Source organism: Cephus cinctus, unplaced genomic scaffold (genome assembly GCF_000341935.2).
Source record: "Cephus cinctus unplaced genomic scaffold, Ccin1 Ccin1_scaffold0387, whole genome shotgun sequence".
NCBI classification, from domain to species: Eukaryota; Metazoa; Arthropoda; class Insecta; order Hymenoptera; family Cephidae; genus Cephus; species Cephus cinctus.
The window spans coordinates 101,728-129,539 of record NW_014333071.1 but is presented as its reverse complement, the minus strand read 5'-3'; the positions used below and the strand labels follow the sequence as shown (position 1 = coordinate 129,539).

Genomic DNA, 27,812 nt, shown 5'->3' with positions numbered 1-27,812 from the left:
GCTCTCATATACAACGAAATATTGTTTCAGTTTTCTTTTTCTCAAAAGAAATATGCAAAAATGCCAAATTTCATGCGCAAATATCATTCAAATGTTAAAATATCACTTATCCATGTATCGATTATTGTCAAGTTCGATTTTATTTATTAAGCGTCACATACACAGCTCGAGTGTCTGAACTAAACATTATTTAGTTTTGACGTTACAATTCATCCCGATGGCGCTTTCGTCGAAATTATACTAATTGACTATGTTTGACGCTCAAAACCAGCGTGAAGCATCAGCATGAAATTGCACCTTAAGAAGGCAGCTTACGCGGAACATTCGGCGAACGTCTCACCGATTCAGAGGCCATACGGAAGTTGCAGTAATGGCCGGGAGCCATCCATCAAGGGAGCAAATGTGGATGTGAATCCTGCCTCCCGAAAATATCACTGCAGCCATCCCAAACACAAAAGATGCTAGGATCTACTTTATCTACCTCGCAGAATCGTTTCCTTAGCGCAACGGTATTGTGAGTCCGTTCGCACTCGTTAACGTTAAATTCTGTATAATATCCTTTTGCTTGTATATTCTGTGGGGAATGTTGCATATAGTATACTTCCGTATCGTATCGAGTACAATATATATTTTTGTAAAATATTAAGGTCCTGTAAATTTATAGATATTATTTTGCCAATAGGTCTTCGGCACCGCTAGCTTAATAATTCCCATGAGGTATCTACGGTCCCGTTCTATATAAAGCTTGTGTATTTTGTTCAGGAACCGTTGTTCCATCTCTTTCTCTTGTTTTGTTTAATAAATCAGACCAGATTGTGGTTCCGTATTTAATTTTGAAAATTTTAGTATTTGTTCGTTATATTTTTGAGAGTGAACCTCCCCAGATTTCAGATTTTGATTATTGTCTCCCAGACCCAAGACCCCACCGCATAAAAGCTGGCCAGGGTGTCCTTAGGTGACAGCGGTGTAACTCTGGTTATATCTACCGTCCAATAATTTAATATTTTATTAATTATTTCTCGCGGTGCCATATATTTTTATGTCATTATTAAAAAGTGTCGTCACAATATATTTTAAAAAATTTCTAAACCTTGGATCATCACAGCATTGGAATTCTACCCTATCTTAACCTAACGTAACGCTTTCTAAGCCCGCCATAGCTCCCGGTGCCTAGCAGTGAAAAAATTTGAAAAAATTTAGTGTGACACACCGCTTTATGGTCCTCAAAACCGGCGCCATGCTAAAAATTCTTCGAGGACAGTACTCCAAACAACCATATGTCCTCAAAGTAGCCAATACGTATAAGTGAAAATATCTCCAAAGTAGCCCAACCCGAAATTTAAACACACACACTCACACACATACATATATATATATATATATATATATATATATATAACGACATAATATATTTAATTTATTTATTCATTTATGTACGTATAATATGTATCTTTTTTTGTTACTCTCCCTCACTCGCGCGTTCGCTCTCTCTCTTGCAACTTTTTTTTCGTTTCTTTTCTCTCACGCTATCGCTCTTGTTCTCTCGCAATCTATGTACAAGATACACTCGGTCAGCGTATATAAACATTCAGCGATTACTCGGTCAGTAAAAAAGGACACGGTAGTAGTCAACAGCCGTATCTTAGTAATATTCGCTAACTATATCATCATCATCATCGTCATCATCATCATCATCATCATCATCATCATTGTCATTATCATCGTCAATATTATCATAACTATCAATCTCATAAACACAACACTAAATCTTCCTCAATTACACAGACATCTAATATGTCATTCCTCATTTATGAACTATTCCATGTAATAAATTCGTATAAATATGAGATGATGCGATACGCTTTTACAAAGAAAAGAACATACACAAATGAATGGTAAGAATCAAACAGTGAGAACAAAAGTTGTAAAAACCCGCACTTTATGTTATTTTCATATGTTGACTATTACCGAATTCAGTAATTAAGAAATGTTAAAGGAAAAAAAAACAAATATAACTAATAATAACGAAAGAACCTATTCGCACGATATTACCTATTCTATTTATCTCGATCTAGTAATATTTCGACTATAAGAATGTTAAATACGTTTTCAAACACGTGATCGTTCATTTCGAACTTGACCGTCCGATTAGCAACCCAATTTCAAAATTATCAGAGCTCGAACGTTTTTTTGAAAATGTCTATACAGGCTGTTCCGAAATTACCTGACCAACGGGGTATGGCGGTGTTCGGGAGACACCACTGATCACGAAATCCTTCCTTCCTTTTCTTCAAAAGGTCATAGTTTTTAAATGGGAGCAGGTCAAAGTTGACCAATCAGAGCGAGACGTCAAGAGAAACGTACGCACCTACGAACTCTGAATGTTCTTCCCTCGCTTTTGTTTCTCGGTGGCTATAGGCAGGCTCAAGCTAGGCGAAGCCATACCTATTGGATGTCACTCACTGAGAACAGAATTTCTCATCCTATCTACATTAGAGATCTACATTGATCTTTCGCTTACAGTAATTATAACTTAAATCGATGATCTATAAATAATTTGCAATGCTCTATTTCCCTAATGCACAAATAACATCATACTTAGATCAATTTTGAGCCTAAGTCGTATGAATTATACGGAAAAGATCCTTTTCAGAGAAATGTTCGATCCATCCCTGCATACCGACGTTCATCCTTCGTTTTAAGAGTAGTCCCAATAAAAAAGGATCTCATATGGATCGTATAAAGTGATACACCAGTAATTCATGTCATATCTAACAATTTTTACCATACACTCCGGCATATGATGGGGATACTGGAATCTCAGTATTAATTCAACTTTCAGTTTGAATTAATCAGAAGGAGAAAACCATGAAAACTGGCCGGAACAAGTACACGAGCATCCAGGAAAGGGAATGGACATCAAAAAGGAATCTGAAAATAGATTTGCTATTAGCTGTGAGGATCATACGGTCAGGACGATAGAGGATTATACATGCTTCACCTTGAGATAGACAAAAATTGATTCGGTCACTGCAGCAGAAATTTAAATTTTTTTTCCGACTGCGATAGATTGATTTCGCATTTACCTACTACGAAAGATCTGTATTATATCTTACAGGGAATATAAACTCTTAAGGAATATGCTTTATAAATTATGAAAAGTCGTCAATTGCAATTTACCTACTACGAACAAAAATTGATTCGGTCACTGCAGCAGAAATTTAAATTTTTTTTCCGACTGCGATAGATTGATTTCGCATTTACCTACTACGAAAGATCTGTATTATATCTTACAGGGAATATAAACTCTTAAGGAATATGCTTTATAAATTATGAAAAGTCGTCAATTGCATTAGAATTTTTATTCCGATTCGTCAACGGGATGTAGCACAAATCGCTGGAGATGAATGGAAGAAAATCGAGATTAGGATAGCCTGCGTATGACGTCACAGGGATATCTGTATAAGTCAAATGGCATTATCATAGGACATTGCAGTTTTCAGTCAGTGCTTGACTGTTCAACTGAGATCTTCTGTTCTCAGTGAGTGACATCTAATAGGAAAGTCTTCGGCTGACGTCATCCTGCCCGAACCCACCGAGAACAAAAGCGAGAGAAGATAACTCAGAGTTCGTAGGTGCCTACGTTTCTCTTGATGTCTCGCTGTGATTGGTCAACTTTGATCTGTTCCCATTTAAAAACTATGACCTTTCGGAGAAAAGGAAGGTCATTTTCGTGACCAATGGTGTCTCCGGAACACCGCCATATCCCGTTGGTCAAGTAATTTCAGAACACCCTGTATATGTATACAGGGTGTTTCTTAAGCCCCGGATAGAAGACATACTGTTAGATCCAGCGTGAAAAAATAAAAATAGTGGCGTCAACAAAATTCAAAATTTGTAATTAGTTTATTAATTAATACGAATTAAAGTAAGCTAATTATAAGCGCGTGCGAACTGGTAACTTCTTCTCAATCTCCTCCCACTGGGGACAGCCAATCATTTACTTCCCCACAAAAAACATTTTGCATTATTCTTTTGTTTATTTACGTTACTATATTCGTCACTGTTTTTGTGGGGAAATAAATAATTGGCTATCCCTAATGGGAGGAGACTGAGAAGGAGTCACCAGTTCTCACGCGCTTATGATTGGCTTACTTTAATTCGTAATAATTAATAAACTAATTAAAAATTTCGAATTTTGTTGACGCCGCTATTTTAATTTTTTCACGCCAGATCTGACAGTATGTCTCCTATCCGGGGCTTAAGAAACACCCTGTATATTCCCTCTGTTATAAGTAATAACTATTAACAAAGAAACTCATCCAAACTTGTCATATAAAACACACTCAAAATCTGCTATATGGTCAGACCCAACATATGTTCATGCACCGCTTTCTAACCTATTCGACTGAATCCCTAATCAACTTCTCGTGTTTCTGGCTTATACTGTTAATATTATGTGTATACGGTAGTCTACGTAAATAATGATACATCATGAACATAGTGACTGGCAAACATACTTCGCTACTTCGCTCGATGACTAATCAACAATTCATATATCAGCTGCCCATACAAGTTGCACACAATAAAATCTCATTGAACAAAATAGTAACCTAATCTAATTTGCACAACGGTTCTCGGTCATTTTGTCTAGCCATTTAAACGCGTTCTCGCAAAAAAAAATATTGTACACAGGCATCCGACAGGCAAGGACGTATTAAAATTCAGTTCAAACATTTATCGGTTAACATCCGTCGCATCTCGCTCATTCGCGTTTGTCACAAGCAACAAACTACTATTAGCCGTTGTCACTACGAGTTTGAATTTCATTTTTTAAATTTATAAAAACCTCTTATAAGTATTCACTTTCCTGATCTTGAATAAAAACTTTATTATACGTAATATAAAAATCGCACACGAAATATAATGCACATGACACTAAATCTTCTCTATTACACCGATTCCAGAATAAATTTTCATACGCTGACTTCGTAACGAGCATCAGCGTACATCAGCATTGATCGGATAACAGTTATCGGGTAAACTCGACTATACAAATCGGGATACGCAACCTACTTCAAACCAGTACATACGCGTATTTCAAAATCATTGTCACTCTATGAATGGTTGCAAATATAAAGGAATCTATATATTCTCGCAATATCAATAAACTCGTATTTACTGATCATGCAAAATCACGTGCTAACAAAATTTTCATCACAATATCAAACAAATCTATTTCAATGTCAACATTAAAGTTTCTTGCGAGCATGACAAATTTCGACTAAATTCGAACATTAAAAATCAGTCACTCTTGCGTCCGATACAACAATATTTTTAGCCTGACGGAACACCTTTGTAACTGATGAAGGAACACAACAGCACACGCATCTCGTGTAACGATTATTTTATTTGTTAATTAATTAATGTATATATACTCATAAGATAATTATTGTTTTATGTTACAGATGTTATGATAATCGGTTGATCTTATGGATCTACGAGGTCATATGGGAAAATGGGAGATAGATAAAAAGGCCAGTTTGTGATTAATATAACCATTACTAGTGCAGCGTGCACAACACAAATAACTAATTAAGAACTTCTTTTTTATATGTTTCAAATCTATTTTAATTTATTCTTTCTTCCTCTTTTTCTCGCTTACTTTTACCCATTCTCTCCCACTCGCGCTCTCGTAGTCTCTCACATTCATACACAACCATGGCAAAAACCTTGTTCTCTATGCTTTTATTTTAATTTACAAATTAAATATGCACAAGAATTAGATGTTCAGTGTCTCATTGTCATCTTTTTCTTGGCGTGCGAACCGTAGTGCAATTTTTGTTTACCAAGAACAAAGAAAAAGAAACAAAAAAATGTACTTACTAACAGGGTTGGAATTGAGGCAAGCACAAGCGAGTATGAAGTAAAACAAATGCCAGCTCAAATAAATGTTCTGCGCAATGTGTGTAATTAGCATTTGATAAAGAAAAATCTTGCATTCTACTTATAATCAATTTAAAGAGAAATTTCTTTTTGTGTAGATACGCAACAGTCCTCAAACGTGGATTTGAATGCACAGAAGGCTGTGTTATGAAAAATTATAGACAGGGAATACTAATTAAAGTTTATGAGAATACTCCCTAAGTTACAAAGTTTTTCTTAGAGCAATAATCGCGTCCATTTTTAAAACCACGTATTTTTTCGTTTTGTATGCGCTAACATAAGCATCGACTATTACGCGTACATTCACTTCCAAGCATGTATGTACTAGGATATAGAGCTTTATACTTTTAGGTTTATTCTTTTCTTGTTTACATATATAATCAGTATCAAGAACAATAAAAAAAAGGGAGAAAGAAAAATCATTGCAACGAATATACCGTCTTTTTTTTTTAATTGTACCAAATTTAAGTCTTCCTGGTGAGCTAACGCAGTTGTGCAATTATTATATTCATGCCTTTGTTCTATAAGAATATCAACATCTTTTTAGATGCGTATAATGAATTTCTTGTTTTAACTCATATATATACATAACATAAACGTAAAATTCCAGCGCAGATAGTTTATAATTATTATGATTAGCGTCTCAATTTCACGTTTTCTTGTTTATCCGTTTCTTCGCTCTTTTTTTTGGCATATACATGATGAAATATCTAGGAATGACAGGTCACGTATATTCTCCTGTCGAATATTCGAGACAATTGGAATTTTAATGATTATATAATTAAAAATTTTTAAGAATTTTTATCAATTTCGATCATGGTTTTATAATTGCTAAGAACGTTTTCTTTGCGGCCACGCTTATAGTTTTTTATCATTGAAATTTGATAAAAATCCAACGACACTCTTCCCTCCTTTATTACTACAAATTTGATGCAGCCTCTCTTTTGTCCTTTAGTCCCACTTGTTGTTCTCTCTTTAAATATAATTTTGGGGATGATGACATTTGCGAGCGTGACTTTTCAAAAAAGTAATATTTCATCAACGAAAAATGTGACATCCTACTACGATATATATAGATACACAAAAGTGAAGTTCTGGCTTTGAAAGAAATAATCAAGGAAAGAAAAAAGGTTTTACAGGCAGGAAAGAGCGAATTTTGATAACTTAATGTTACCTTTGGAGTTTCTTTTACATATATTTCTCCTCACATTATTAATTCATATAGCTGGTAGTTTGACCCTAGAGTTGTAGCAGCCGATGTGAAAAGTCTAAACGAAGATTTTACTATATTACATGCAAATTATTAGTCGTAAGGTATATATAATTTTGGCTAGAAAAAACATAAGAACATATACATAATACTGTCTACAATATAGCAAACTACAACAATTTTTGAAAGTACTTTAAAAAAACTAAATTACGGATAATTTGAAATCTTGTCAATCATGGATAAGACACTATTTACTTTATAATCGTTTAGATATAATCTATCTCTTGACAATTTATAAATTTTGTGATACATAAATGAATAATGGTCTAGGGTCAAATCCAGCCTTTAAATAAATTGAAAAAAAATTGAAAAATATTTCTCTAAAGTCCTGCAATTACTTCATTGAATCATAATAAAGCGGCAACAAAATTCGTTTATATATAGAATAATTCACAAGGAACTTACGAATTCGTGTGTGACAATTTGAGCAATGATCAAATTCATGGTCAATGACTCTAAAGTTTCTTACAGTGTTGAATTGGTCCAAACTCGCAGGTTACTGACATTGATCAATGACCTTGATCACTAACCAACCAAATGTTTATCGCTCAAGATAAATTACATGCGAATCTATAACTTCCCGTGAGTTGGCCTGTATATGTCGAATACGTGATATATATAATTATAAATGTGGGCAATATTTTTAAGCTAGATGTAGCTTCTTTAGTATCAGCATTACTTCCTTCATACGTTATATAATGATTCACTGATGTTTCTGTTGTTAAATACATGAAGATTGTTTAGCATATAAATTTCTCACAACTTTACAGCCTTTTTCTCTTCGGTGCGCCATAAACTTTGTACGAAGTCTGGAAATATTTAACAGACAAAGTATCACATAATAGACCATCGTATTTGTCTGTTATTCTAAAAAATGCTTATGTCTCATGTCACCAAAATATAATTTCTCGAAGAAGTGCAAAGGTAAAAATTAGAAGATACGGAGTAGTCTATGCAATGAGATTTTTAACAATTACCTCAGTTGCTTGCAAAGTTATTAGCACAGTGAGGAGTAACGAATACAAATTTTATAAATTAATCAATAGAAAGGTAATGATAAAACCGTAATATAATACGGTTACACTTCAGTAGTTATAAGAAATAGTAAATAGGATATTCCTATTGGCTTTTTCAGAAAATTTTTTATTAAAGAAAAATATGGAATCTGACTAATTTAAACGTCGATATTATGTCTAAAAAAAAATTAAAAAATCAATGTGGCAATTTTTTCATACGTACTACCAACTTTACATACATTTTTAACATATTTCTTATGCAGAAGAAAAAAAAAGGGTACTCTCGAACGAGGTATCAACCGTTTGACTGATTTGTAATTTGTGACCAAAAATTGAAGAATAGAACAAAATAAGTTGTACGTCAGAAGAAATATATAAGGAAGTAATTCATACGGCCACTGTTTAGTAAAAAGCAGTATTAACATTGTGAAAACAATACTAGATTCTGAACGCGAAATGATTGTTCTTGGATGAAAATATGTGGATAGAATTAAAAAAAAACGATGCCGTTATAACTTAAGTTTGAATGAATAATTTGATAATAAAATGACTGAGGGGTAGGAGAAGAGAGAAACACTGAATGTTTACATTAGATCAAGGAGGGGGGAAGGAGGAGGGCAATAGCCATATTAATATAGAGTTAGAATAAGAAATGAGAAAATAATTTTAAAAAAAAATGCAAATTCGACACTAAATTTACGTGAAGTAATCATGAAAAGTCACGAAGTTCAGATATTGCGAAACTCTCTCTCTCTCTCTCTCTCTCTCTCTCTCTCTCTCTATCTCTATCTCTATCTATCTATCTATCTATCTATCTATCTATCTGTCTCTCTGTTTACCTTTCTCTCTTTCGCAATCTCACGATCGTTCTCTCCCTTTCGTAATAAACACACACATACACACGATATTATTCTCTTGCTCTCTCGGGCTTTCTTCGTTCATATGCACCAGCAGTGCTCTCATATTCAACTGCTCTCACCTACTATTTAATTAGCTCTTTCGCGCGCGCACGCTCTTTATATTGTATGCTCTCTCTCTCTCTCTCTCCCCTCTCTCTCTCTCTCTCTCTCTCTCTCTCTCTCTCTCTCTCTCTCTCTCTCTCTCTCTCTCTCTTTCATTAACCTTTGTACTAATTCGGAGCGACGGAGGCTAGGGTGGGGGGACGTTAGGTTGGTGGGACATTAGTATAGGTGTGGCGACGACCGTACGCAGAAAAGTCAAAACGCCCCAATATCAAATACAAACACGGGACGTACCGTACGGAACATTAACATTGAGATCACGATTAAAAGATAAGATTCGTTTCACCAGAATTGCAGAATGAGAAGAAAGAAAAAGGAAAATAGACACAAAAAAGAAAGTAATTAAAGAGATTTAAAAAAAGATTCGAAATGGCAATTATATGTACAGAGATCATCAGTATTTCATGTAAATAAAGAGTTTTGAAAAATGAAAAACCAAAAAATAGTGAAAGCTTGGCAAAGTTTGTCGAACAAAGAAGAATAACGATAAAGATAAAAAGAAATAGGCTTGCGATCTCAACGTGCATGTTTATCATATCGAAAAAAGCAAACGTCTGGACCCCTCGTGATCACCAATAGGTATTTGAATTGAGCCAATGGATGGAAGCTTGGCAATTATTCGTGACATAGTGAAAACGAGTGGAACAACGTTGGACGCATCTCCGGTACGAACCTAATTATTAATCGCGTCCCATTTAGAATATGATACATCGCGTAGAGTATACTTAACTCCAAACGAAACGAGTTTACTCGTACTTAAGGAAAGTGTTCGACTTCTGTTCGCGCTGACCAGGATGATTCTGCCATGCGGCCTGTGTAGCATTAGGATTATTAGGCCCTGGCCCGCCTGTGCCCGCGGGATTTCCCGTATTGCCGTCGCCGCCACCCTGATTCATCCAGCTGAGAAATCCGCTATTGCCGCTGTTGCCGATGCTGTTGTTCCCCGATGGCGGTTGTCCGGGTGGTCCCGGCTGATTCGTGTATCCCTGCTCGTTTCCCTGATTCTGGAGATTGCCGATGAGGCCCCAGGATGCCTGATTCAGAGCTGCCGCCACCAGGGCTGGATTCACCGGTAGGGCCGAGAGATTCAATCCGCCCATCGCCAGTGGATTGGACATACCGCCACCACCACCGCCGCCATTATTCTGACCGGTGATTCCGAGGGCCTGAAGATTTGGCATGTCTAGGTTAGCACGATTGCCTGGATTGTTCCAGCCGTTGGGACCCATATTGTTACCCGAGTGTCCCATGTATCGGTTGCCTTGGTAGTTCCCTTGCATATTGTTGTCTATCGGTCCACCACCAGGCATACCGCCACGTGCGCGCATATTCGTATTCATCTGATTGTTATAGTTTCGGTTGTTGCTCTCCGACTTCGGGGCTGCGTTCGACACGTGGACAGAGACGCCCTTTATTATGTGATCCTCGCCACATAGAGATTGCGCGACCTCGGGATCGAGGAAGGTCACAAAGGAAAACGCTCGGAACGGCTTCGGGATGAAGACGTCCGTCACTTCCCCGAATTTGCTGAAGTAGTCGCGCAGATCCTCAGCAGTAAGGTCCTCCGTGCAGCGTCCCACGAATACCTTGCAGGGTACCTGCTGAATTCCCTCCTACGCACAAACGCACAATCATCAGCCCTCTACTTTCTCTGCATCAATCGCTCTCTTTCTCTCTATACTTTCTTTTCAACCCTCTTGTATCTATAACTTGCATTCATTTGAGCATTCGCGCACTCACTCGCACCCACTCTTTAGCTGCCACCTTGACTCAGACCAAGTTTCATTCCAATATAAATTCTCTCACTCTTCTTCACCCTCTTGTACAATCGCTCTGATCCTCGCACTCTTACTTCATTTATGATCAGTCCTCTTTCGCACATGTTCTTACTTCTTTTACGACCGCTCGTTCATCCTTCTTACTGTAGTCGATCCACAAGTCAAATGTCTTTTTTTCACAGATAGCAAATAATTAAATACGTGACAGATCACACATGACTGTACATAAAATTTGTAATACACAATATCACATACGAAACATTTTCGACCGAAATATTTGTTAGCAAATTAAAAGAGTGAAAATGACTTTTCTTTCCATTAGACAATTTCTTATTATTTGCCAATGAATCCGACTGTATTTTGCTTTACTGATTTTCATGTATAAGACTATTACTTTTATATTAATAAGACCTATTGCATTTATCTCGTGAATAGACTATAGACTTTTACACACACTACCCTCTTTCATGCTCAATGCATTCCAAAAATTTCATTGCTCTTTCTCGCGTGCACACACATATACTTGCGCATACATACAGAGTTTACAATATATTTTTATTCCCCCCTCCGACCTTCATTAAACGCTGGCTTTGTTGTTAAAGAATTATTGGCAAGTTTTACAGTTATATCAAATGAATGCTAATTAGTTTCGATTAATGAATGTACAATTATAAGTTGGATTTTTGTCGAAAGGAGTCAAGAATTTAGATGTAAAGAGATTTTGTAACTTTTCTTTTTTAAAACAAAAAAATTAAATTTTGGTAACTCAAGGAAATACTATAAGACTATACGAAAGTTTCATTCGAATGGAGTGTTGCATGTAATAAAATTATTCGTGACAAGATAATAAAAGTATTTTATATACATTAATTCTAAGGTAAATTTTTCGTTTTTACTGTTGTGAGTATGTATGTAAATATATATATATTCAGTGATTTGTGCCCATTCAAGTGTCTTGTGATATCTCATTTCTATTTATACTATTATTCACTACTATTTATATTCGATCATTTATTTATTATTCATATATGTGTGTACATAATGAAAGAAATACATAGTTGTTAATCAGAAACTGTATTAATTGTCAATTATTATACGATACATAATCCATGTATTAATTATGATAGTTGAAATTATATTTTCATACATGAGTATGCAATATACTAAACTTACAAAAAAAACTATTAAATACGTACTACTTACACTTTTCATTTATAAATATTTCGAATTTCGCGAACGGTTCGTAGACGCTCATTACAAGATTGATTTACTTGAGAATTTGGGCCCATCTCTTATTGAGCGTGATACTATTACAGATTAATTTAGTAAAAAGAGAAATAAAAACCAATACCAATTGTACACAAATCGTTAATAATTTTGCAATAGATAAGTATTGCAAAACGTCTGTAAGAAATATTCACATTTAAAAAATATATACAGGGTGTTCCGAAACTACCTGACCCAGTGGGTATGGCGGTGTTCGGGAGGCTTCACTGATCACGAAAATGACCTTCTTTTTGTCCGGAAGCTCTTAGTTTTTAAATGGGAACAGCTCAAAGATGACCAATCAGAACGAGGCGTCAAGAAAAACGTAGGCACCTACGAACTCTGAGTTTCCTTCCCTCGGTTTTGTTTCTTGGTAGCTTGTTTCTTGTTTCCAATAGGCATGTCTTCGGCTGACGTCATCCTGCCCGAAGCCACCGAGAAACAAAAGCGAGGGAAGAAAACTCAGAGTTCGCAGGTGCCTACGTTTCTCTTGACGCCTCCCTCTGATTGATCAACTTTGACCTGCTCCCATTTAAAAACTATGACTTTCCGGACAAAAAGGTCAGTTTCGTGATCAGTGAAGCCTCCCGAACACCGCCATACCCACCGGGTCAGGTAGTTTCGGAACACCCTGTATAGGGTTTCTAAGGACGCTTACACATTTTAATATCTATCAGCGCCCCTGCAAATATATTTGGAGTATAAACTGACACTTGAATAATTTGTCAACCTCATTGTGCAGGGTCACGTGACCCTAGACAACAAGTTTAACTGCAGTTTTGATACAATTTTTTATTTAAGAAACGCTCATACACCAGGAAAGCATGCGTTACTGGTAATCAAGATATTAATATAATTGCGAAAATATCGCTATACATCTTTTTCTCATTTGTTTCATCCGTAAGAATCTCTTTTGGTGATGATACAACTTCATTTTGGAAAAATTGAAGAGCTATGAAAAAAATAGAGGAAGAAATAGTGTTAAAAATAAAAACAAAATAAAAAAATAGAGAAAAAGATATCAAGAAAAATAAAAAAAAGTTCATATATACCAGATATCCTAAATGAAGATAGTCACAGTAACGTCGGCTGCTTTTGACCATAGATGAATATATAATTAAATCAATGTAACTGTATCTATCGTTTGCCAAAAAGATTGTATAACTAGCCCAGGACTTCACTTCCATAATGTAAAATACGTCACAGTTAATGAAAACAAATTAAAATATCCTGATTGGATCTTTACAATTTAATGAGTTCATCGCCAGCAATTTTAGCTTGTATGAAGAAAAACAAAAATGACCAAAAGATAACTAGTGACTGGACCCATAATAATCTTGAACTTACTGGTGTAGGAAAGAATGCAGGAGAAGCTGGAGAACAAATCTAAGAGATAAAGCAGAGCAAATAAGGGTTAGACACTTTGTTCAGTAAAAAATAAGATTTTGAAACCCCATTAAGAAGAACGCATCCATTCTTTTCAAAAAATGTCAGTATCTCGCAACATCATTAACATGATGATCTCTAGCTGGTCGATGCTTGTAATACCGATCATAATAATTTTCTTTAGGTTGCTGATGGGTAATATGCACCGGATATGCATTATATCTACTATTCATAGCATTTATATCAGTATAACGAGAATCAACCACGGTCTCTCTAAGGTCAATGGGCACTTGTTGATATCGGCTATCTAGATTAGGATCTCGTTGATCTATCATAAGATAACGTCCACCGCCAGCAGTGCCACCACCGAGATTACCGCTACCATCGTGATCCACTCTGGAATCCATTTGTATATACCGGTGCCGATCTGGTGGTCCGTCCATCATAGTCTGGTACCGCACGTCAGTATGTTCAATGCGCGTGTCACCTGCAGGTGGTAACGGCGGAGGTGGCGGTGGTGGTGGTGGCGGTGGAGGCGGTGGAGGTGCCGATACATTGCGAGATTCACTATTTCTCACGTCAAGATAACGTGGAGGTTCATTCACATATCGCATGTCTGTTGGCGGAGGCATATAACGAGGAATTTCAGCCTCATAAGTATAACCTACTCTATCGTACGCGTAACCATATCTAGCTCGATCTATCGGAATCTCGACAGGACTTGTTTGTGAAGCTACAGCTTCATTCACAATGGAATACCGATTTGATTCGTAACTTTGATAACGAGAGTAATCATGCTCCAAAGGATAACTAACGGGTATGGCTGATGCTATCGGTTGTGTCTGATAGGGTCTGTTATCGTATCCAGGATCCTCAAAATGCGCAGACGTTGCTGAAGACGGTACTGATCCGTAGTTCGTGGATTTCCCATCGTACATTGTATAAGTCTGTTGCGCTGACGGTTGCGTTGCTGATGCCGGAGAGGGAGTTATTTGCTGTTGCTGTTGCTGTTGCTGCTGCAACTGTTGTTGTGCATTATTTTCATACTTATATTTCCCGTTGGCGCTGGTGTTGCTGGTTGTAGCGCCACCACTTGGCGCACAGCTTGTACTACTACTTTCTTCGTATGGGTAGTTTGATGGGTACGAAGGATAATGAGTTGTCCTGTAATCATAGGCTGTGTCGTACCTAGGTGGAGGACTCGAAGACTCCGAGGAACTCACATATGCTTTTGCCGATGGGGCAGAGCTAGTGCGCCGACTACTCGGCGTGTGCACTGGTATTGGACGATAGTACTCACTGTTTTTTCCCGCGTCATACTGACGCGCCATCATTATGCCGTCTATATTCTGGAACGAGACACACACCAGCTCTCGACAATGACTCTACACTTTTTTTCGATCTTACACATTCCCTTATCCATATACTTTCATATATCCATATACGTTCAATGATTTGCATTTCCAATCATTTTACCACTTTGTGATCCTTGCTTTATGTAATACTGCATTCACTCACTTCCCTCCTTCTTCTACGACAATTGCTTCTTTTCAATTTTACATTTAAATACTTGGATCTTAGTTTATAACCATGAGTTTTCTTTTTTTTAAAGTTGAGTGACTGTCTATTGTTCTAAGCACGTACTGCTATCAAAATATGTTGTTTTGTCGGATCGATAAAAATAAGCTCTCTGATGAATCATTTGGAATTTAGTTTAGAGATTTTGTTGCAAACTGACCAAATAATTATTTAAATTTCACAGACAAAATAAATACGATAGTCTTGGACAACTCCCAAGTAGACGACTAAACTCATGAATTTATCAGCAAAATATATGTACTTTATTGTTAATGAAAATCTATTATTTCACTTTATACAATATCTGAAATTTATAATACAAAGTAAGAGGTGTATTATTTTAGATTTAAATATATGCTAGAAATGAAACAAGAGACTTTGGACGTGTTATAAAATTCATTGCGAATATTGTACGTGCTGTGAACGTGACATTCCTTTTGAAAAATAATTGTGACGAAATGCATATAGAGCGACGAGTTCACAAGCATCCAAGCATTTGTAAAATTTTTATTTAAGCCTATATTTTGGACAGATAATTTATTAACTAATTCCAATAACATCGTGGGTACACTAATGCCTTCAAGTTTTACTAAATGATTGGGAAGAGCCTTTCGTTCCAGGCTTTTGGCACGGTTATCTATTTATTTTCATTTAAACTCTTATTTTCTGCTCATTTAGTAATTATACTTGTAATTCAAGTTTTTTGAAAGTGAATCTACATCAGTTGATACAAGTTGCATCATTATCATGCAACTAAGATTTTCTTCTCATTAAATTTAAATATATAAATGGAGAAACTGAGATCACAATGAGTAAAATGTGTGCCTATCACGTAGATCATACAAAGACACAATTTGCGATTCGACTCATTCTCCACAAGTCATGCTACGCTAACTTTTCTTATCACACTAAATTTGAAATTTCTACTTGCTATGTTTGCTTACGAATCTGTAATCAAATTCGAAAGAAGACAAACAAATCCGTGTCAAGTGATTATTATTTCTCTGCTAATCAAGTTTTTACTATTTTTCAATCTTCTCTATATATAACGATTCTATCGTGATACATTATTGCAGTTTATCAGCCATTCTTACTACGAAGAATTGCATAGATTCGTAAAGAATGTATAGCACATAGAAAACCAAATACCCAATTCCTCACTTTATCATCATAGTCACAAGAAAAATTGAAGAGTAATTAAGAACGAATAAAGTCTAATAAAATTATACTCTGCAATCTTTAAATCAAAATTGTGTGTAGCCTTAATGAACTTTAGACACAGTTTCATTGAAATAATTGAAATATCACCTGTTTTGACTATCTATTACTGAATTCTTTACTATTATTTTTTGTTTGAAATATAATCTATTTGCAGATCACACATACACACCCATCTATTGAGCTTCTCAACTTTCGTACAAACTTTTTCGAGTATTCTGAACTTCTCATTCATACCTATACTTGTACATGATACCCATGAAAAATGTACCACCTTTTTGATCACGCACACAAAACATCCTTGCGGCATTCTGAGAGACACGCTTGCACGTGGAACACCCGCAGGGATAAATTAAATACTGATATTGCGTAAATAAAACATTCTCCAAAATTTCTCAGACTAAGCAACTACTCTCTGAAGACTCAAAAGAAGAATCCACACATTAGGTCTACCTTTACGTCAAAGTGAATTTATGTATTGCATTGATATTTTATAAATATGTCAGTAAAATCTAAAATAATTTTATTAATCTATAATATTTCCAATGTTGTTCACAATCTGACAGCCTTATACTCCGAATAACCACTGATGTTATAAATCATAAATTAAATTGATCAAATGACTGTTGACGAAAGCATACATTCGTACATCGGAACTATGTATATATTAGGAATATATTCCAATAATTGCTAATTAGTCCTTATCTACAATTGTTCGGATCATCAAGACTCCCCTAACCTAGGCTATTACTATTCATATTAAAGCTTTTCATTTGAAAAAAAAAAATTAGGTTCTTTTTTGTACATATTTCAATAACAACATCGATCTCTCCTATAAAACTGATTAGAATAAAAAAACTGCGCCAAGTACAAAAACAATTAAGTGTATGACGTTAATAATGGAGAATCCAAACTGATATTTGAGAGGTGGATTGAAATCATAATCCTGCTAACCTAACCCGAAAAAGAAAATCTTTGATAATTTAAAAGGTACATAGAATATAATTTCATGATGTTTTATTCTTTTTGAATAAGTGTGCAATTAATCAAACGTTATTTTCACAAGCTGTATATATTCAATATATGTAACGGGTCAAGCTAGAAAATTACTTCTGAACATTACCTTTAATATCAACGAAATCAATTTTGAGAGCCATATACAAACTTGACTCGTAATCGCTCCTAACTGTCTCGTTATTTAAAATAAATCTCGACAGAAACAATGAATCGGAAGCATTGTTCGGAACATTCGCATTCTTATCACACTCAGTAATTCATTCGTATCTCGAATAACTGCTTCATACTCATAAACATTATATTCATCCTAATTCGCTGTTCATAATTATCATCATTCACTCTATATCACATTCTGCAATACATACTGATCTACAAAGTGACACTTGCAACACACACGAACGCTCCACATACACATTTGTAATGAATACAATTTTTTTTAAATCAACAGATCTCTTCACAATAAAGTATCGCGGCGCTTTTACTGTTATACATACTATTATACATAAAAGATTAAAACGGCTCCGATTTTCTCTTTTTTTTTTACTTGTTAAGCGATCATTTCTTTATGTCCTGCTCTTTTCATAATTTTTAAATTATGTGGATTTCAATATAATAGATTTTGGCTTACCTTACTGTTGGGAACTTTCACGTCGCACCATCTACCGTCTATCATGTGTCGCTGTGCAAGGCATCGTAGCTGGGACTCATAACTACCAAACCGAATGAATCCGAATCCTTTGCTTTGTCCCGATTTTGCGTCTTTCTTCACCTGACGATCCATTTACCAGGTCATGAAAAGATTTAGAAGCTGATTTTATTATGCACTTAACATTTTTATCTCATTTATAATTTTTGTCTGTGATAGCAAGAACTCGTGAAAGTATTATTCTATAGAATTTCATCGCAATAGAAATTTATACTAGTTATAATACAACGGCATGAACTTTCAAAATCATATTCAATTGTTTTTAAAGTGACTCGGGAGTATCACCGACCATCTTAAATTTCCGATCACGAAAATAGTAAACTGTACATAACCGTTCCATCATTATTATCCAATTAAAGTGCACGCATATGCGCGCAATTACCGAAATAGCGCTTGTGTAAGAAATAATTTGAATAACAAATGCATACACAAATTTTGACACGAGTTTTACGCGTCCAAAAATGGTATGCAACTCATACCTTCATTTGTAATTACTGGACATAAAAGTATCATGCAAGTAACAGTGCAGCTTGTAAAAATCTCTATGCACTTTGTTTGCATAAGAAGTTATGATTACGTTCTTATGAATGATGATGTTTCATTTTGAGATTAAGATGTACTCCCTAGTCTCCTTAAGGGGCCAGGCTGCCTCCAAGAATAGTTAAAACGTTTTCCAGCTTGACATCAATGGCAATTATTATTCTTAAGTGTCGACGTAATTCATTTATTAAAAATGATGAGGCTTTCTTTCAGAAACGGTCATCAGTAATTAAACACGTAATCTATAAATATCCCTTTACAGAATTTTGTTACTTTTACAAGTGCTCATTACCAACGATATATTTTAGCATAAAGTGAACACGTTTACTATATCTATTATCCTTTCAAAAATTCTTTTAATCAATTTTTATCAACGAATATTAATAATTGTAATATCTTCATGTGACGCACTACATGTAATTATAACCAACGACAAATTCATCGGTTGCCATTTCCAACTGTCCCGCCATATTAAAAAGAGATTATTAGTAATCTTCAAAAACGAAATTAAAAGGACAAATGTTGGCTTCTGGATAATAAGTACAAATTTGTGTAATAATGAGAGTCATATGAATACAAATACTATCACGGTTTCATGAACTGTTTCAAATCAATGTCTATTCCAGACTTAGAGAGATCTTACACTATCTGAGAATAATATTAAAATATCTGCAAGGTCATTCACGACAGAGGCACCACTTGTACTCCTCATGTTAAGTGAGTGCTGTGGCGCCCTAATGGGCTCCGGTAGAATCTATGAAAGTATCCAGGATTACATTTAATAAATAGAAAGTAGCTGTTTTGCTGTTGTTTATAATAACATTTAACTCGATAACATTTTCGATATACTTTGGTTATCCATCACTTACACATTCTACTAAATCGTTGGAAATGATTTAAAAAGCTCCTCTTTTTGATGCCTTCGAAATCTTCAATTCTGAAATTTCAATTTTAAAGAACAAGCTTGAATACTCTCAAAGTTTCAAATCATGGCCGATACAACGACGCAACAGTCACTTAAGAAGACGTATAGTCCAACCAGCCAAAGAATAGTCTTCGGTGAAGATGTCAAACTAGGTATAACTAAAAGGCACTCCTTCACTAATTTCAGTATATACAGATAACAAAGAACCTAAGCTACAGAAAAGTGGCGTGCAGTAAGTAAGAAAAATCACTCACCTGTGCCATGAGAACTTCTCCAAAAGTCTCGAAATATTCGCGCAAGTTCTGCTCGCTCGTTTTCCATGGTAGGCCAAGAACGATGAGGTCCGTGCAACGCAACTTTGTTTCCATTCGCTTAGTCTTAGCTGTGGAATTTTCCAAATTGTCGTCAGATTTACGTTTGTTCTCTGGAAATAAGAAGGTGCAACAAATGTTCATTTCTTCTCTGTCACCCTCACTCGCTCTCTCTTTCTTTCCCCTTTCTCTCCCTCTCTTCCATTCCCAGTCAGCCTGCTCATTTGTCCTGTTTTTTCTGTTTCTTTTTTTTGTTATTTATCTTTCTTGCTCTTCATATGTATATCATTTTTTTTTGTATTTTACTCTCCATTTCATTCGCACCACCATATTTTCTCTCTTTCTCTCTCTTTCATTCTCTTCTCCATATTCTCCCTTTCATTCTTCCTCCACGGCATACGTTCAATGGCACCCATAATAAATTTATTTAATGTTCAATTATGAAAATACTTATTAGAGTCAAACATGTTATTATATGAAAAGTGGAACTTTTGATAAAGTGTTTACAATTTAATATTCAATAAATTCCAGTAAGTGAAGAGCAGCTTCATTAAAATATAACCCAGAAATATATTTATTTATTGCATATAAGAAAGGTAAATCAGATAGCAATAAATTTGATTTGCGAAAAAAGTAATGTCGAAATTACACTGCTTGCCTAATGTCTACCTCTATAAAATAGAAAAACTGTTTGAATTGGTATACATTCAAGGGTAAAAAAAAAGAATAAAAATATCTATTGATGAATTTGACGATTTTCAGTATTTGCTAATAAAAATTCTAAATACAAAGCAGATTTTTGAACCGAGATAAAACCGTCTCAAATTATTAATTTGCTTGTGTCACATAGTGTAAAGTGCATTATCACATATTGAATTATATAGTAAATAAGAATGAAGAAAAAGAAAAACCAAATCAATTTCTATTCAAAATTATTAGGAAAAATTTCAAAAACATAAGTTCAGATCTATATTACACATGCATTTCACTAACATTATTCATTAGTAAGATCGCTTTCTAGCAAGTTATATAAAGTCATATACAGTGCATTCATATATTAAGAGTTTAACTTTTGACGATATCGACGAAAACCAAGTAACATAACTATCAAGGCGGTGGGTTATATTTGTACACCGCCGGTGTAGTAAGGGTTAAGTAAAGGTGTTTCGCTCATTAGACACATTACAAGATAAAAATCCAAATTGATATGTATTAGGTCAATGTCAAGTTATGCAAAGTTTTTATACGAGCCACCACACAACTCTCGAGATACATAAAATCGAAATGTTCATTTTCGACATATAAATATACTTTATTTATAAGTGAATACGGACTTTAAATTTTGATATTTTTATTTTCATATGGTACATTTTCATGATTTATGGCCTGATATTTATTTTTTTTATATTTCGACTAATTAATTTTTGAACTTCAATTCTTGAAAAATTGTTTATATTGACTGTTCAATATATGTATATCTGTTATTATTATAATTATGATTCCGGACCTTTTATTTACCATGCGAGTAATATGTCAACTAAAATCGTAAACAACAGAATTTTGACAAAAATTCTTTCCCAAAGCGGAATGCAGTACACATTTTACAAAGTTAACAATCATTTTAACACCACTTTCGCAATAATTAACTTGAAACTGTACAAAATAATGAAATGAGCAAGACTGTTTGTTTATTGAAAAGATTGTATTACTTATTTCTGGTCATTCGAATACTTTTAAAACTTTATTAAAGACATTATATTTTTCATTCTGGTAAGATGATGTAATTCCTTTACGTTTATGCGCTCTCTGACACTGTGAAGTAGGGGAATAGACATATCGTCTTTGTTAAAATCGAAAAAGTTATACAAACAGTATGTTTCGCATCCAATAAATATTTTCAAAACATTTTTAAAGAAAAGAGTATTTTTATTTTATTGTGGTCACACAGAACCCAAATAGACTTACATGATTAAACAGAACTTTCAGTATAGTCGTGTCTCTCATAAGTGCTTATGTGACGGTGATATTTGTTAATTTGAATGATGGCATAAAAATGCGACATCAATCGTCAATGTTGATTACGTGTGATACTTTAGTCATCGTGATAAAAAACAGATAAATACTATTTCATCTATGCTCTATCAAAATATACGGTAGATGTGATTTAAGTTTACCTCATATCATGATTGATAAATAATTATTCTGATATATATACAGGGTGTTCCGAAACTACCTAACCCGTTGGGTATGGCGGTGTTCGGGAGGCACCACTGATCACGAAAATGACCTTCCTGTTGTCCGGAAGCTCTTAGTTTTTAAATGGGAGCAGGTCAAAGTTGACGAATCAGAACGAGGCGTCAAGAGAAACGTAGGCACCTACGAACTCTTGAGTTTTCCTCCCTGGCTTTTCTTTCTCGGTAGCTTGTTTCTTGTTTCCAATGGCCATGTCTTCGGCTGACGTCATCCTGCCCGAAGTCACCGAGAAACAAAAGCGAGTGAAGAAAACTCAGAGTTCGCAGGTGCCTACGTTTCTCTTGACGGCTCCCTCAGATTGGTCAACTTTGACCTTCTCCCATTTAAAAACTATGACCTTCCGGTCAAAAAGAAGGTCATTTTCGTGATCAGTGGTGCCTTCCGAACACCGCCATACCACGTTGGTCAGGTAATTTTGGGACACCCTATATATATTGATATAGGTATAATGAGATAAACTTAACCCTTAACCCCAAAACGTGTTTTTAGCGCTCTTAACCCTTTCGCTACGGCAGTCTGTTCCGCGGGAGTAGCGCCACTGAGCGGGGCACTGCGCTTACGTCTTTCAATGGCACTTTGGAATTGTTTTGTATGTATACTTTTTTAAGAGTTATTTAACTGTTTCGTCATATTATATAGAAAAACACAAAAATGAGTATATTGTGGGTATTCAGAAATTTACATATTAACAAAGTAGTAGATTCTGTGCTACCAACGAAGTCAGGGTAGGTGGTCTCGCGGCCGCCGACTACAGTCGGCGTCCGTAGCGAAAGGGTTAAACCCAAAACGTGGGTCATTTTTTATCAGGCTTGTTTGTCACTAACTTAACGTATTAGACAATTTCTATAAAAATTCATAAATTAGCTTTGAAGTTTTTCCTACACGCTATAAAAAAAATACAAATAATTATTAAGACGAATTCGGCACATGTAAGGACATGACATTCTTTTCATCTGGTTCGAAAGAAAATTAAAAAACTTTGTATCACAAGGAGAATCACAGCTACGCCGTTATTACGCATCTAATGTTGTTGACAAGTCAAAATTATTTACCGATCTTACTCCATTAGATTACTTTTTGTGGGGTACATTAAAAGACAAAGTTTATGCAGATGCTCCAACAACACCGGAAGATATGCGACGAAGGATTGCGGATGCATGCTCAACCATCAGTGTAGAAGCCATAAAGAATGCAAACCAATCTTTTGTTCACAGTCTACGCGAGTGCATTGCAGCTCGTGGACACCATTTTGAACATCGCTACAATTAAGATTGGTAAATTTTGACTTGTCAACAATATTGGTTGCGTAATAACGGCGTAGCTGTGATTCTCCTTGTGATACAAAGTTTTTTAATTTTCTTTCAAACCAGATGAAAAAAGTGTCATGTCCTTACATGTGCCGAATTCGTCTTGAAATCCTCTAACAGACAGGCGTAAAAAAATTATATGTTCAGTTGCAAAAAATTCAAGGTAACCTTGAAAAAACACTAAAAAAAAGAGTTGACCAGTAATTTGTCACTACCACGTTAAAGCTCTCTTGAAACCATGCAAAAGCTGATAAAAACATTTTCGATCGGACTGCTAATAACAAAGTAATTTCTACTGATCACGATTCGTGATTCACCCTGTATATGTATATTGCAGTGGATACGTGATCCGCACGGCTATTGAAGAATAATCATAACTTTTAAACAAAACATTTGAAAATAAAACTTAAAACGGGTAATTAAAGTTAAAGGATGAAGGAATAAAGAAATGTACCAATAAGGCATATCAGAAAATTAAAACCGAATACTTAAGTTTTTACCATAAAAAAACGGAATATTACGGTACCGATATACTGCATTTTTTATTATTCTTGTCTGAATAAAAAATCAATATTAAATATATAAAAAATCGAACATTTATCGTTAAATATTCCAAGAATACGAAATACCGCAATGTCATAAACGATCCTTCGACCCATGAAAATCTACTTGGTCTTCGAATAATAGCATTCTTCCAATAGATTGAACTTTTTTCAACACTATGATACCGGGACTTTGGTATAAAAGATATGAAAAAAATGTATGTAGATGCAAAATGCTTCATTTTTTCAATAGTTTTTCAATTAGAAATAATTTTATTTTAACGCATTTGTGCAGAATTTTTAAATTCGAAGCCTACCGTAAAATGTATACATAAACACAAAACCTGGGTCAATTTCGTCCGCGCATGATTTAGACCGCTAAGCATTCGGGTATGAATTGACGCAGTAGAACGACCGTTGGTATAGTTTCCCTTCCGCACAAAATTCTTTTTAGGATGGAGGGCGTCCACGAAGCAACGGCTGGTTTTCCACCTATTCCAAAAGTTCAAATCGGCTCGAACAAAACTGACCCTTGTTTCTGGGTTTGATAAAGCCTAGATTGAATAGTATTTATCTCTTTTATAGAAACGGTGAATGAAGCATCGCATGTAATCTAAATTGACGATTGATGTCGCATTTTTATGCCATCATTTAATTTAACATGTATCAGTGTCAGGTGCGCACTCATAAGACACATAACCTTGTCCAATGTTGTGTTTAATCATATACGTCTAAAAGAAGGTCTATAAAGAACCAATTCGATTGAAATTTATATGCAAAATAAAAATATTTGTATAGATGAACCAGTGATAACTGATATGTTTAGAATTTGTAGTTATAAAATTGCCTTTGCACGAATATAATTTTGTTTTGTTTATAAAGACGAATGCTTAAAATGTAATACAAAATATGGTTATTCTATTATATCTTATTTTCATGAATCATTTTTGACAAATACAGCTTAAACACATGTTGCATATCTGCTCTTTTCCATTAGTTAGTATAGGAGTTCTGATGGTGCATATAGTATTTATAAATATAGTCGGTTTACAAGTAAAACATATTTTTGACAAATTGAAAACAGTGAAGTCTCTAGTAAGCCATGTGTGACTTTGCATAAAATTATTGTTACAAAGTATGCATGTCAATAGTTTTGCACTGATGTTTTTTTTTACATATACTTCATTGCTATTATGGAAAGCTATATATATGATTTGCTAAGGACTGTATTATCTAAGATTTGCCAAAGAAATATTTTACTTGTAGATGGCCTATACAAATGAATACATATAGCCCAACTACATATAGTACTAAGTAGAAAACACATACTATTCTCAATAATTATAACTTATAACAAGGTTTTTATGCTTACAATTGGATACTAAACTATTTTGAAAGAAAATCAGTTTCATTGAAAAATGAAATATAGTGAAATTGAATTTCAACAAATTATTTTGTTTTCATACTATATGTCACACAGTTAGAATAAGATTATTTAATTTTGAAAAATGCGTATAAATTTTTCTAAACTCATAACCTATTTTGATAAAATTTGCAGGATATTTGATAATATATAGTAATAATAATAATAATCAGAATTATTAGAAATCAAATCAGCAGAATTATCAGAAAATTCAATAGTCCTGAATAACTGTGTATACTAGTTTGTAAATATTTTTCTAAACATATAAGCATTGTTATTAATTAATTTTTTAATAAGGGGTTAATCCCTTAAAATACATGTTAATATTACTAAGCACAAGTTATCATATTAATACTATTAAATGAATTTTGCTATGAATTCGCACAACATTTCTCAATTTTATATCATATGTATTCAAATACTACATTATAAATTTAAGAATAAATTGTATACATTGGTTTAAGATACTTTAAAAATTTGATATATTACTTGCAGTTTCCTTAAAGAATGTTAGTACTGAGTTCACAATCAATATTTACTCCAATATTTACAAAACTGACTTTTTACTCATTAAAATAAATGTAAAACAAAATGTCAACATAAATTATAACAAATGTGTTTACTATTTCCTCTTGTATCAGACAAATATATAAACACGCATTCTAACTTTACAACTAATCAGCTAATTCATTAGCTGATAGACAGCTATTGTTGTTTTTATTTGGAAATTGGTTTTACAGTAATCCAGCGAACAATAAACTTATTTTCTCGCTTTAAGTACAGTGCTCATAAAACATTCTCTTACTTTGCTTAAGATGTTCTCTTATGTATATAGTTTTTACCACACTTATACAATCATGTATATACACTAATGTACATATGAACAATTTAAGACGTTACATTACACTCCATAGTTAACAGTCTAATCTGTCATGTCCAAGCACTGAACACTATAATATTGTCTATTTACAAATAAAAAATCGGCAACCATCATATTTTGTGATAACTTTGAATAAGCAAAACAATTTCTTTAGATTCACAGAACATATTTTGCATAAGAGGGCATCTATACTTTAATAAATATTCCCTAATCATTATGAGCATTATATTCAATACAATCAAATTTAAGACACAATCAATTGTTTGCATGAAAATTTAGAAACTAATGTAATTAAAAACAAAGTAGCAAAACACAAATGTTCGTCAATGAAGTAACAACATTCGAATAGACCTATGAAGTTTGCAATACATCTCAACATTGTAAACTAATCATGATGAAAAGTAAGTCACAGAAGAAAGCTGCAATTTGTGCTGTCCGTATTACCAATTATAAAGAATTATTAGGTAGAGATACAAAATAATTGGAAAAATTGAAAATAAAAGACAACCTAGGTGAATATATATCGCATAAACGTAAGATAAAAAACAGATGCGGAAACCGAGAAATGTCGGCGAACCCATATAATTCAGCTACTCGTGTATCCTCGGCACTATTCGTTCGCGTCCGAAGGTACTCGGATGAGTTCGGTTATGTTCGAGGACACTCGAGGATAATCGGCGTAATTCGCCTATGTTCGAGGTTGTTCGGTTGCCTGTCGGCCAAAGGGACAGATACCTTTTGGAAAAACGCAGAAGTAGATGGCTTTGCCCCAGCCGTTCTCCGGAGAATGTAGGCGTCCATCAACAAGGCGTACACCTCGCATTGCCCGGGACTCCGGATTACGGTATTTAAGCCCACAAGTACCCGGGAATTGGGCTGCCAAGGTAGTCAGTAATAGCGTACTATCATCTTCGGTCGGTAACTCGATTGGCTCCTCGCCCTCATCTTCGGCAACCTGGATATACGACGACATAATGCCTCACCCAGGAGGCTTCAAATAATATCCGTTAGTGACACCGGGTATACACAATCCTGCAACGGGAATATTCTCTTTTTCGTACAACACAACAAACACACACGCTCGAACTCGCAGGCAACCACGAAACACCACACTCTCTCGCACTCTTCTCTTCGTTCGCTTTCTGACCAAGCATCGAAAACGGCTCTACGCCGGAACTCTAGGGGTCAGGAATGCCTGTGGTAGGGGTACTACTTTGGTGGGGGGTCGATAACGGAAGCGGAAATTTACACCATGAATTATAATATTCATATAGACGGATAACTTTATGACAATATCCGTCACAGGTTGCGTTTGGAGCGACAGGGTTTTTTTCCATTAGTTGTAGGTTTTGTGACGTATGCGACAACGTTCGACATAGCTCAGGAATTCGACTATAAACGGTATACGTTTTAGCAATATTAAAACCC

At 34.8% G+C, this 27,812-nt stretch overlaps 1 protein-coding gene across 4 annotated transcripts; it reads right to left on the bottom strand.

Annotated features, from left to right (window-relative positions):
- Positions 1-4,255: 4,255 nt before the first annotated feature.
- On the bottom strand, positions 4,256-27,601 carry LOC107267257 (TAR DNA-binding protein 43). 4 transcript variants are annotated; one of them, XM_015738719.2, is made up of 4 exons: positions 27,120-27,597; positions 19,923-20,050; positions 18,126-18,266; positions 4,256-10,867 (listed from the first exon to the last, which is right to left on the bottom strand). In XM_015738719.2, exons 1-4 carry the CDS (start codon positions 27,355-27,357, stop codon positions 10,001-10,003), a joined length of 1,374 nt encoding a protein of 457 aa, XP_015594205.1. In that variant the 5' UTR covers positions 27,358-27,597; the 3' UTR covers positions 4,256-10,000. The 4 variants fall into 4 exon arrangements, with proteins under 4 accessions (XP_015594205.1, XP_015594204.1, XP_015594203.1 ...); XM_015738718.2 differs by having other exon boundaries at positions 19,923-20,092; positions 27,120-27,596; XM_015738717.2 differs by lacking the exon at positions 4,256-10,867 and adding an exon at positions 13,257-15,033 and having other exon boundaries at positions 27,120-27,601.
- Between the last annotated feature and the right edge of the window lie 211 nt (positions 27,602-27,812).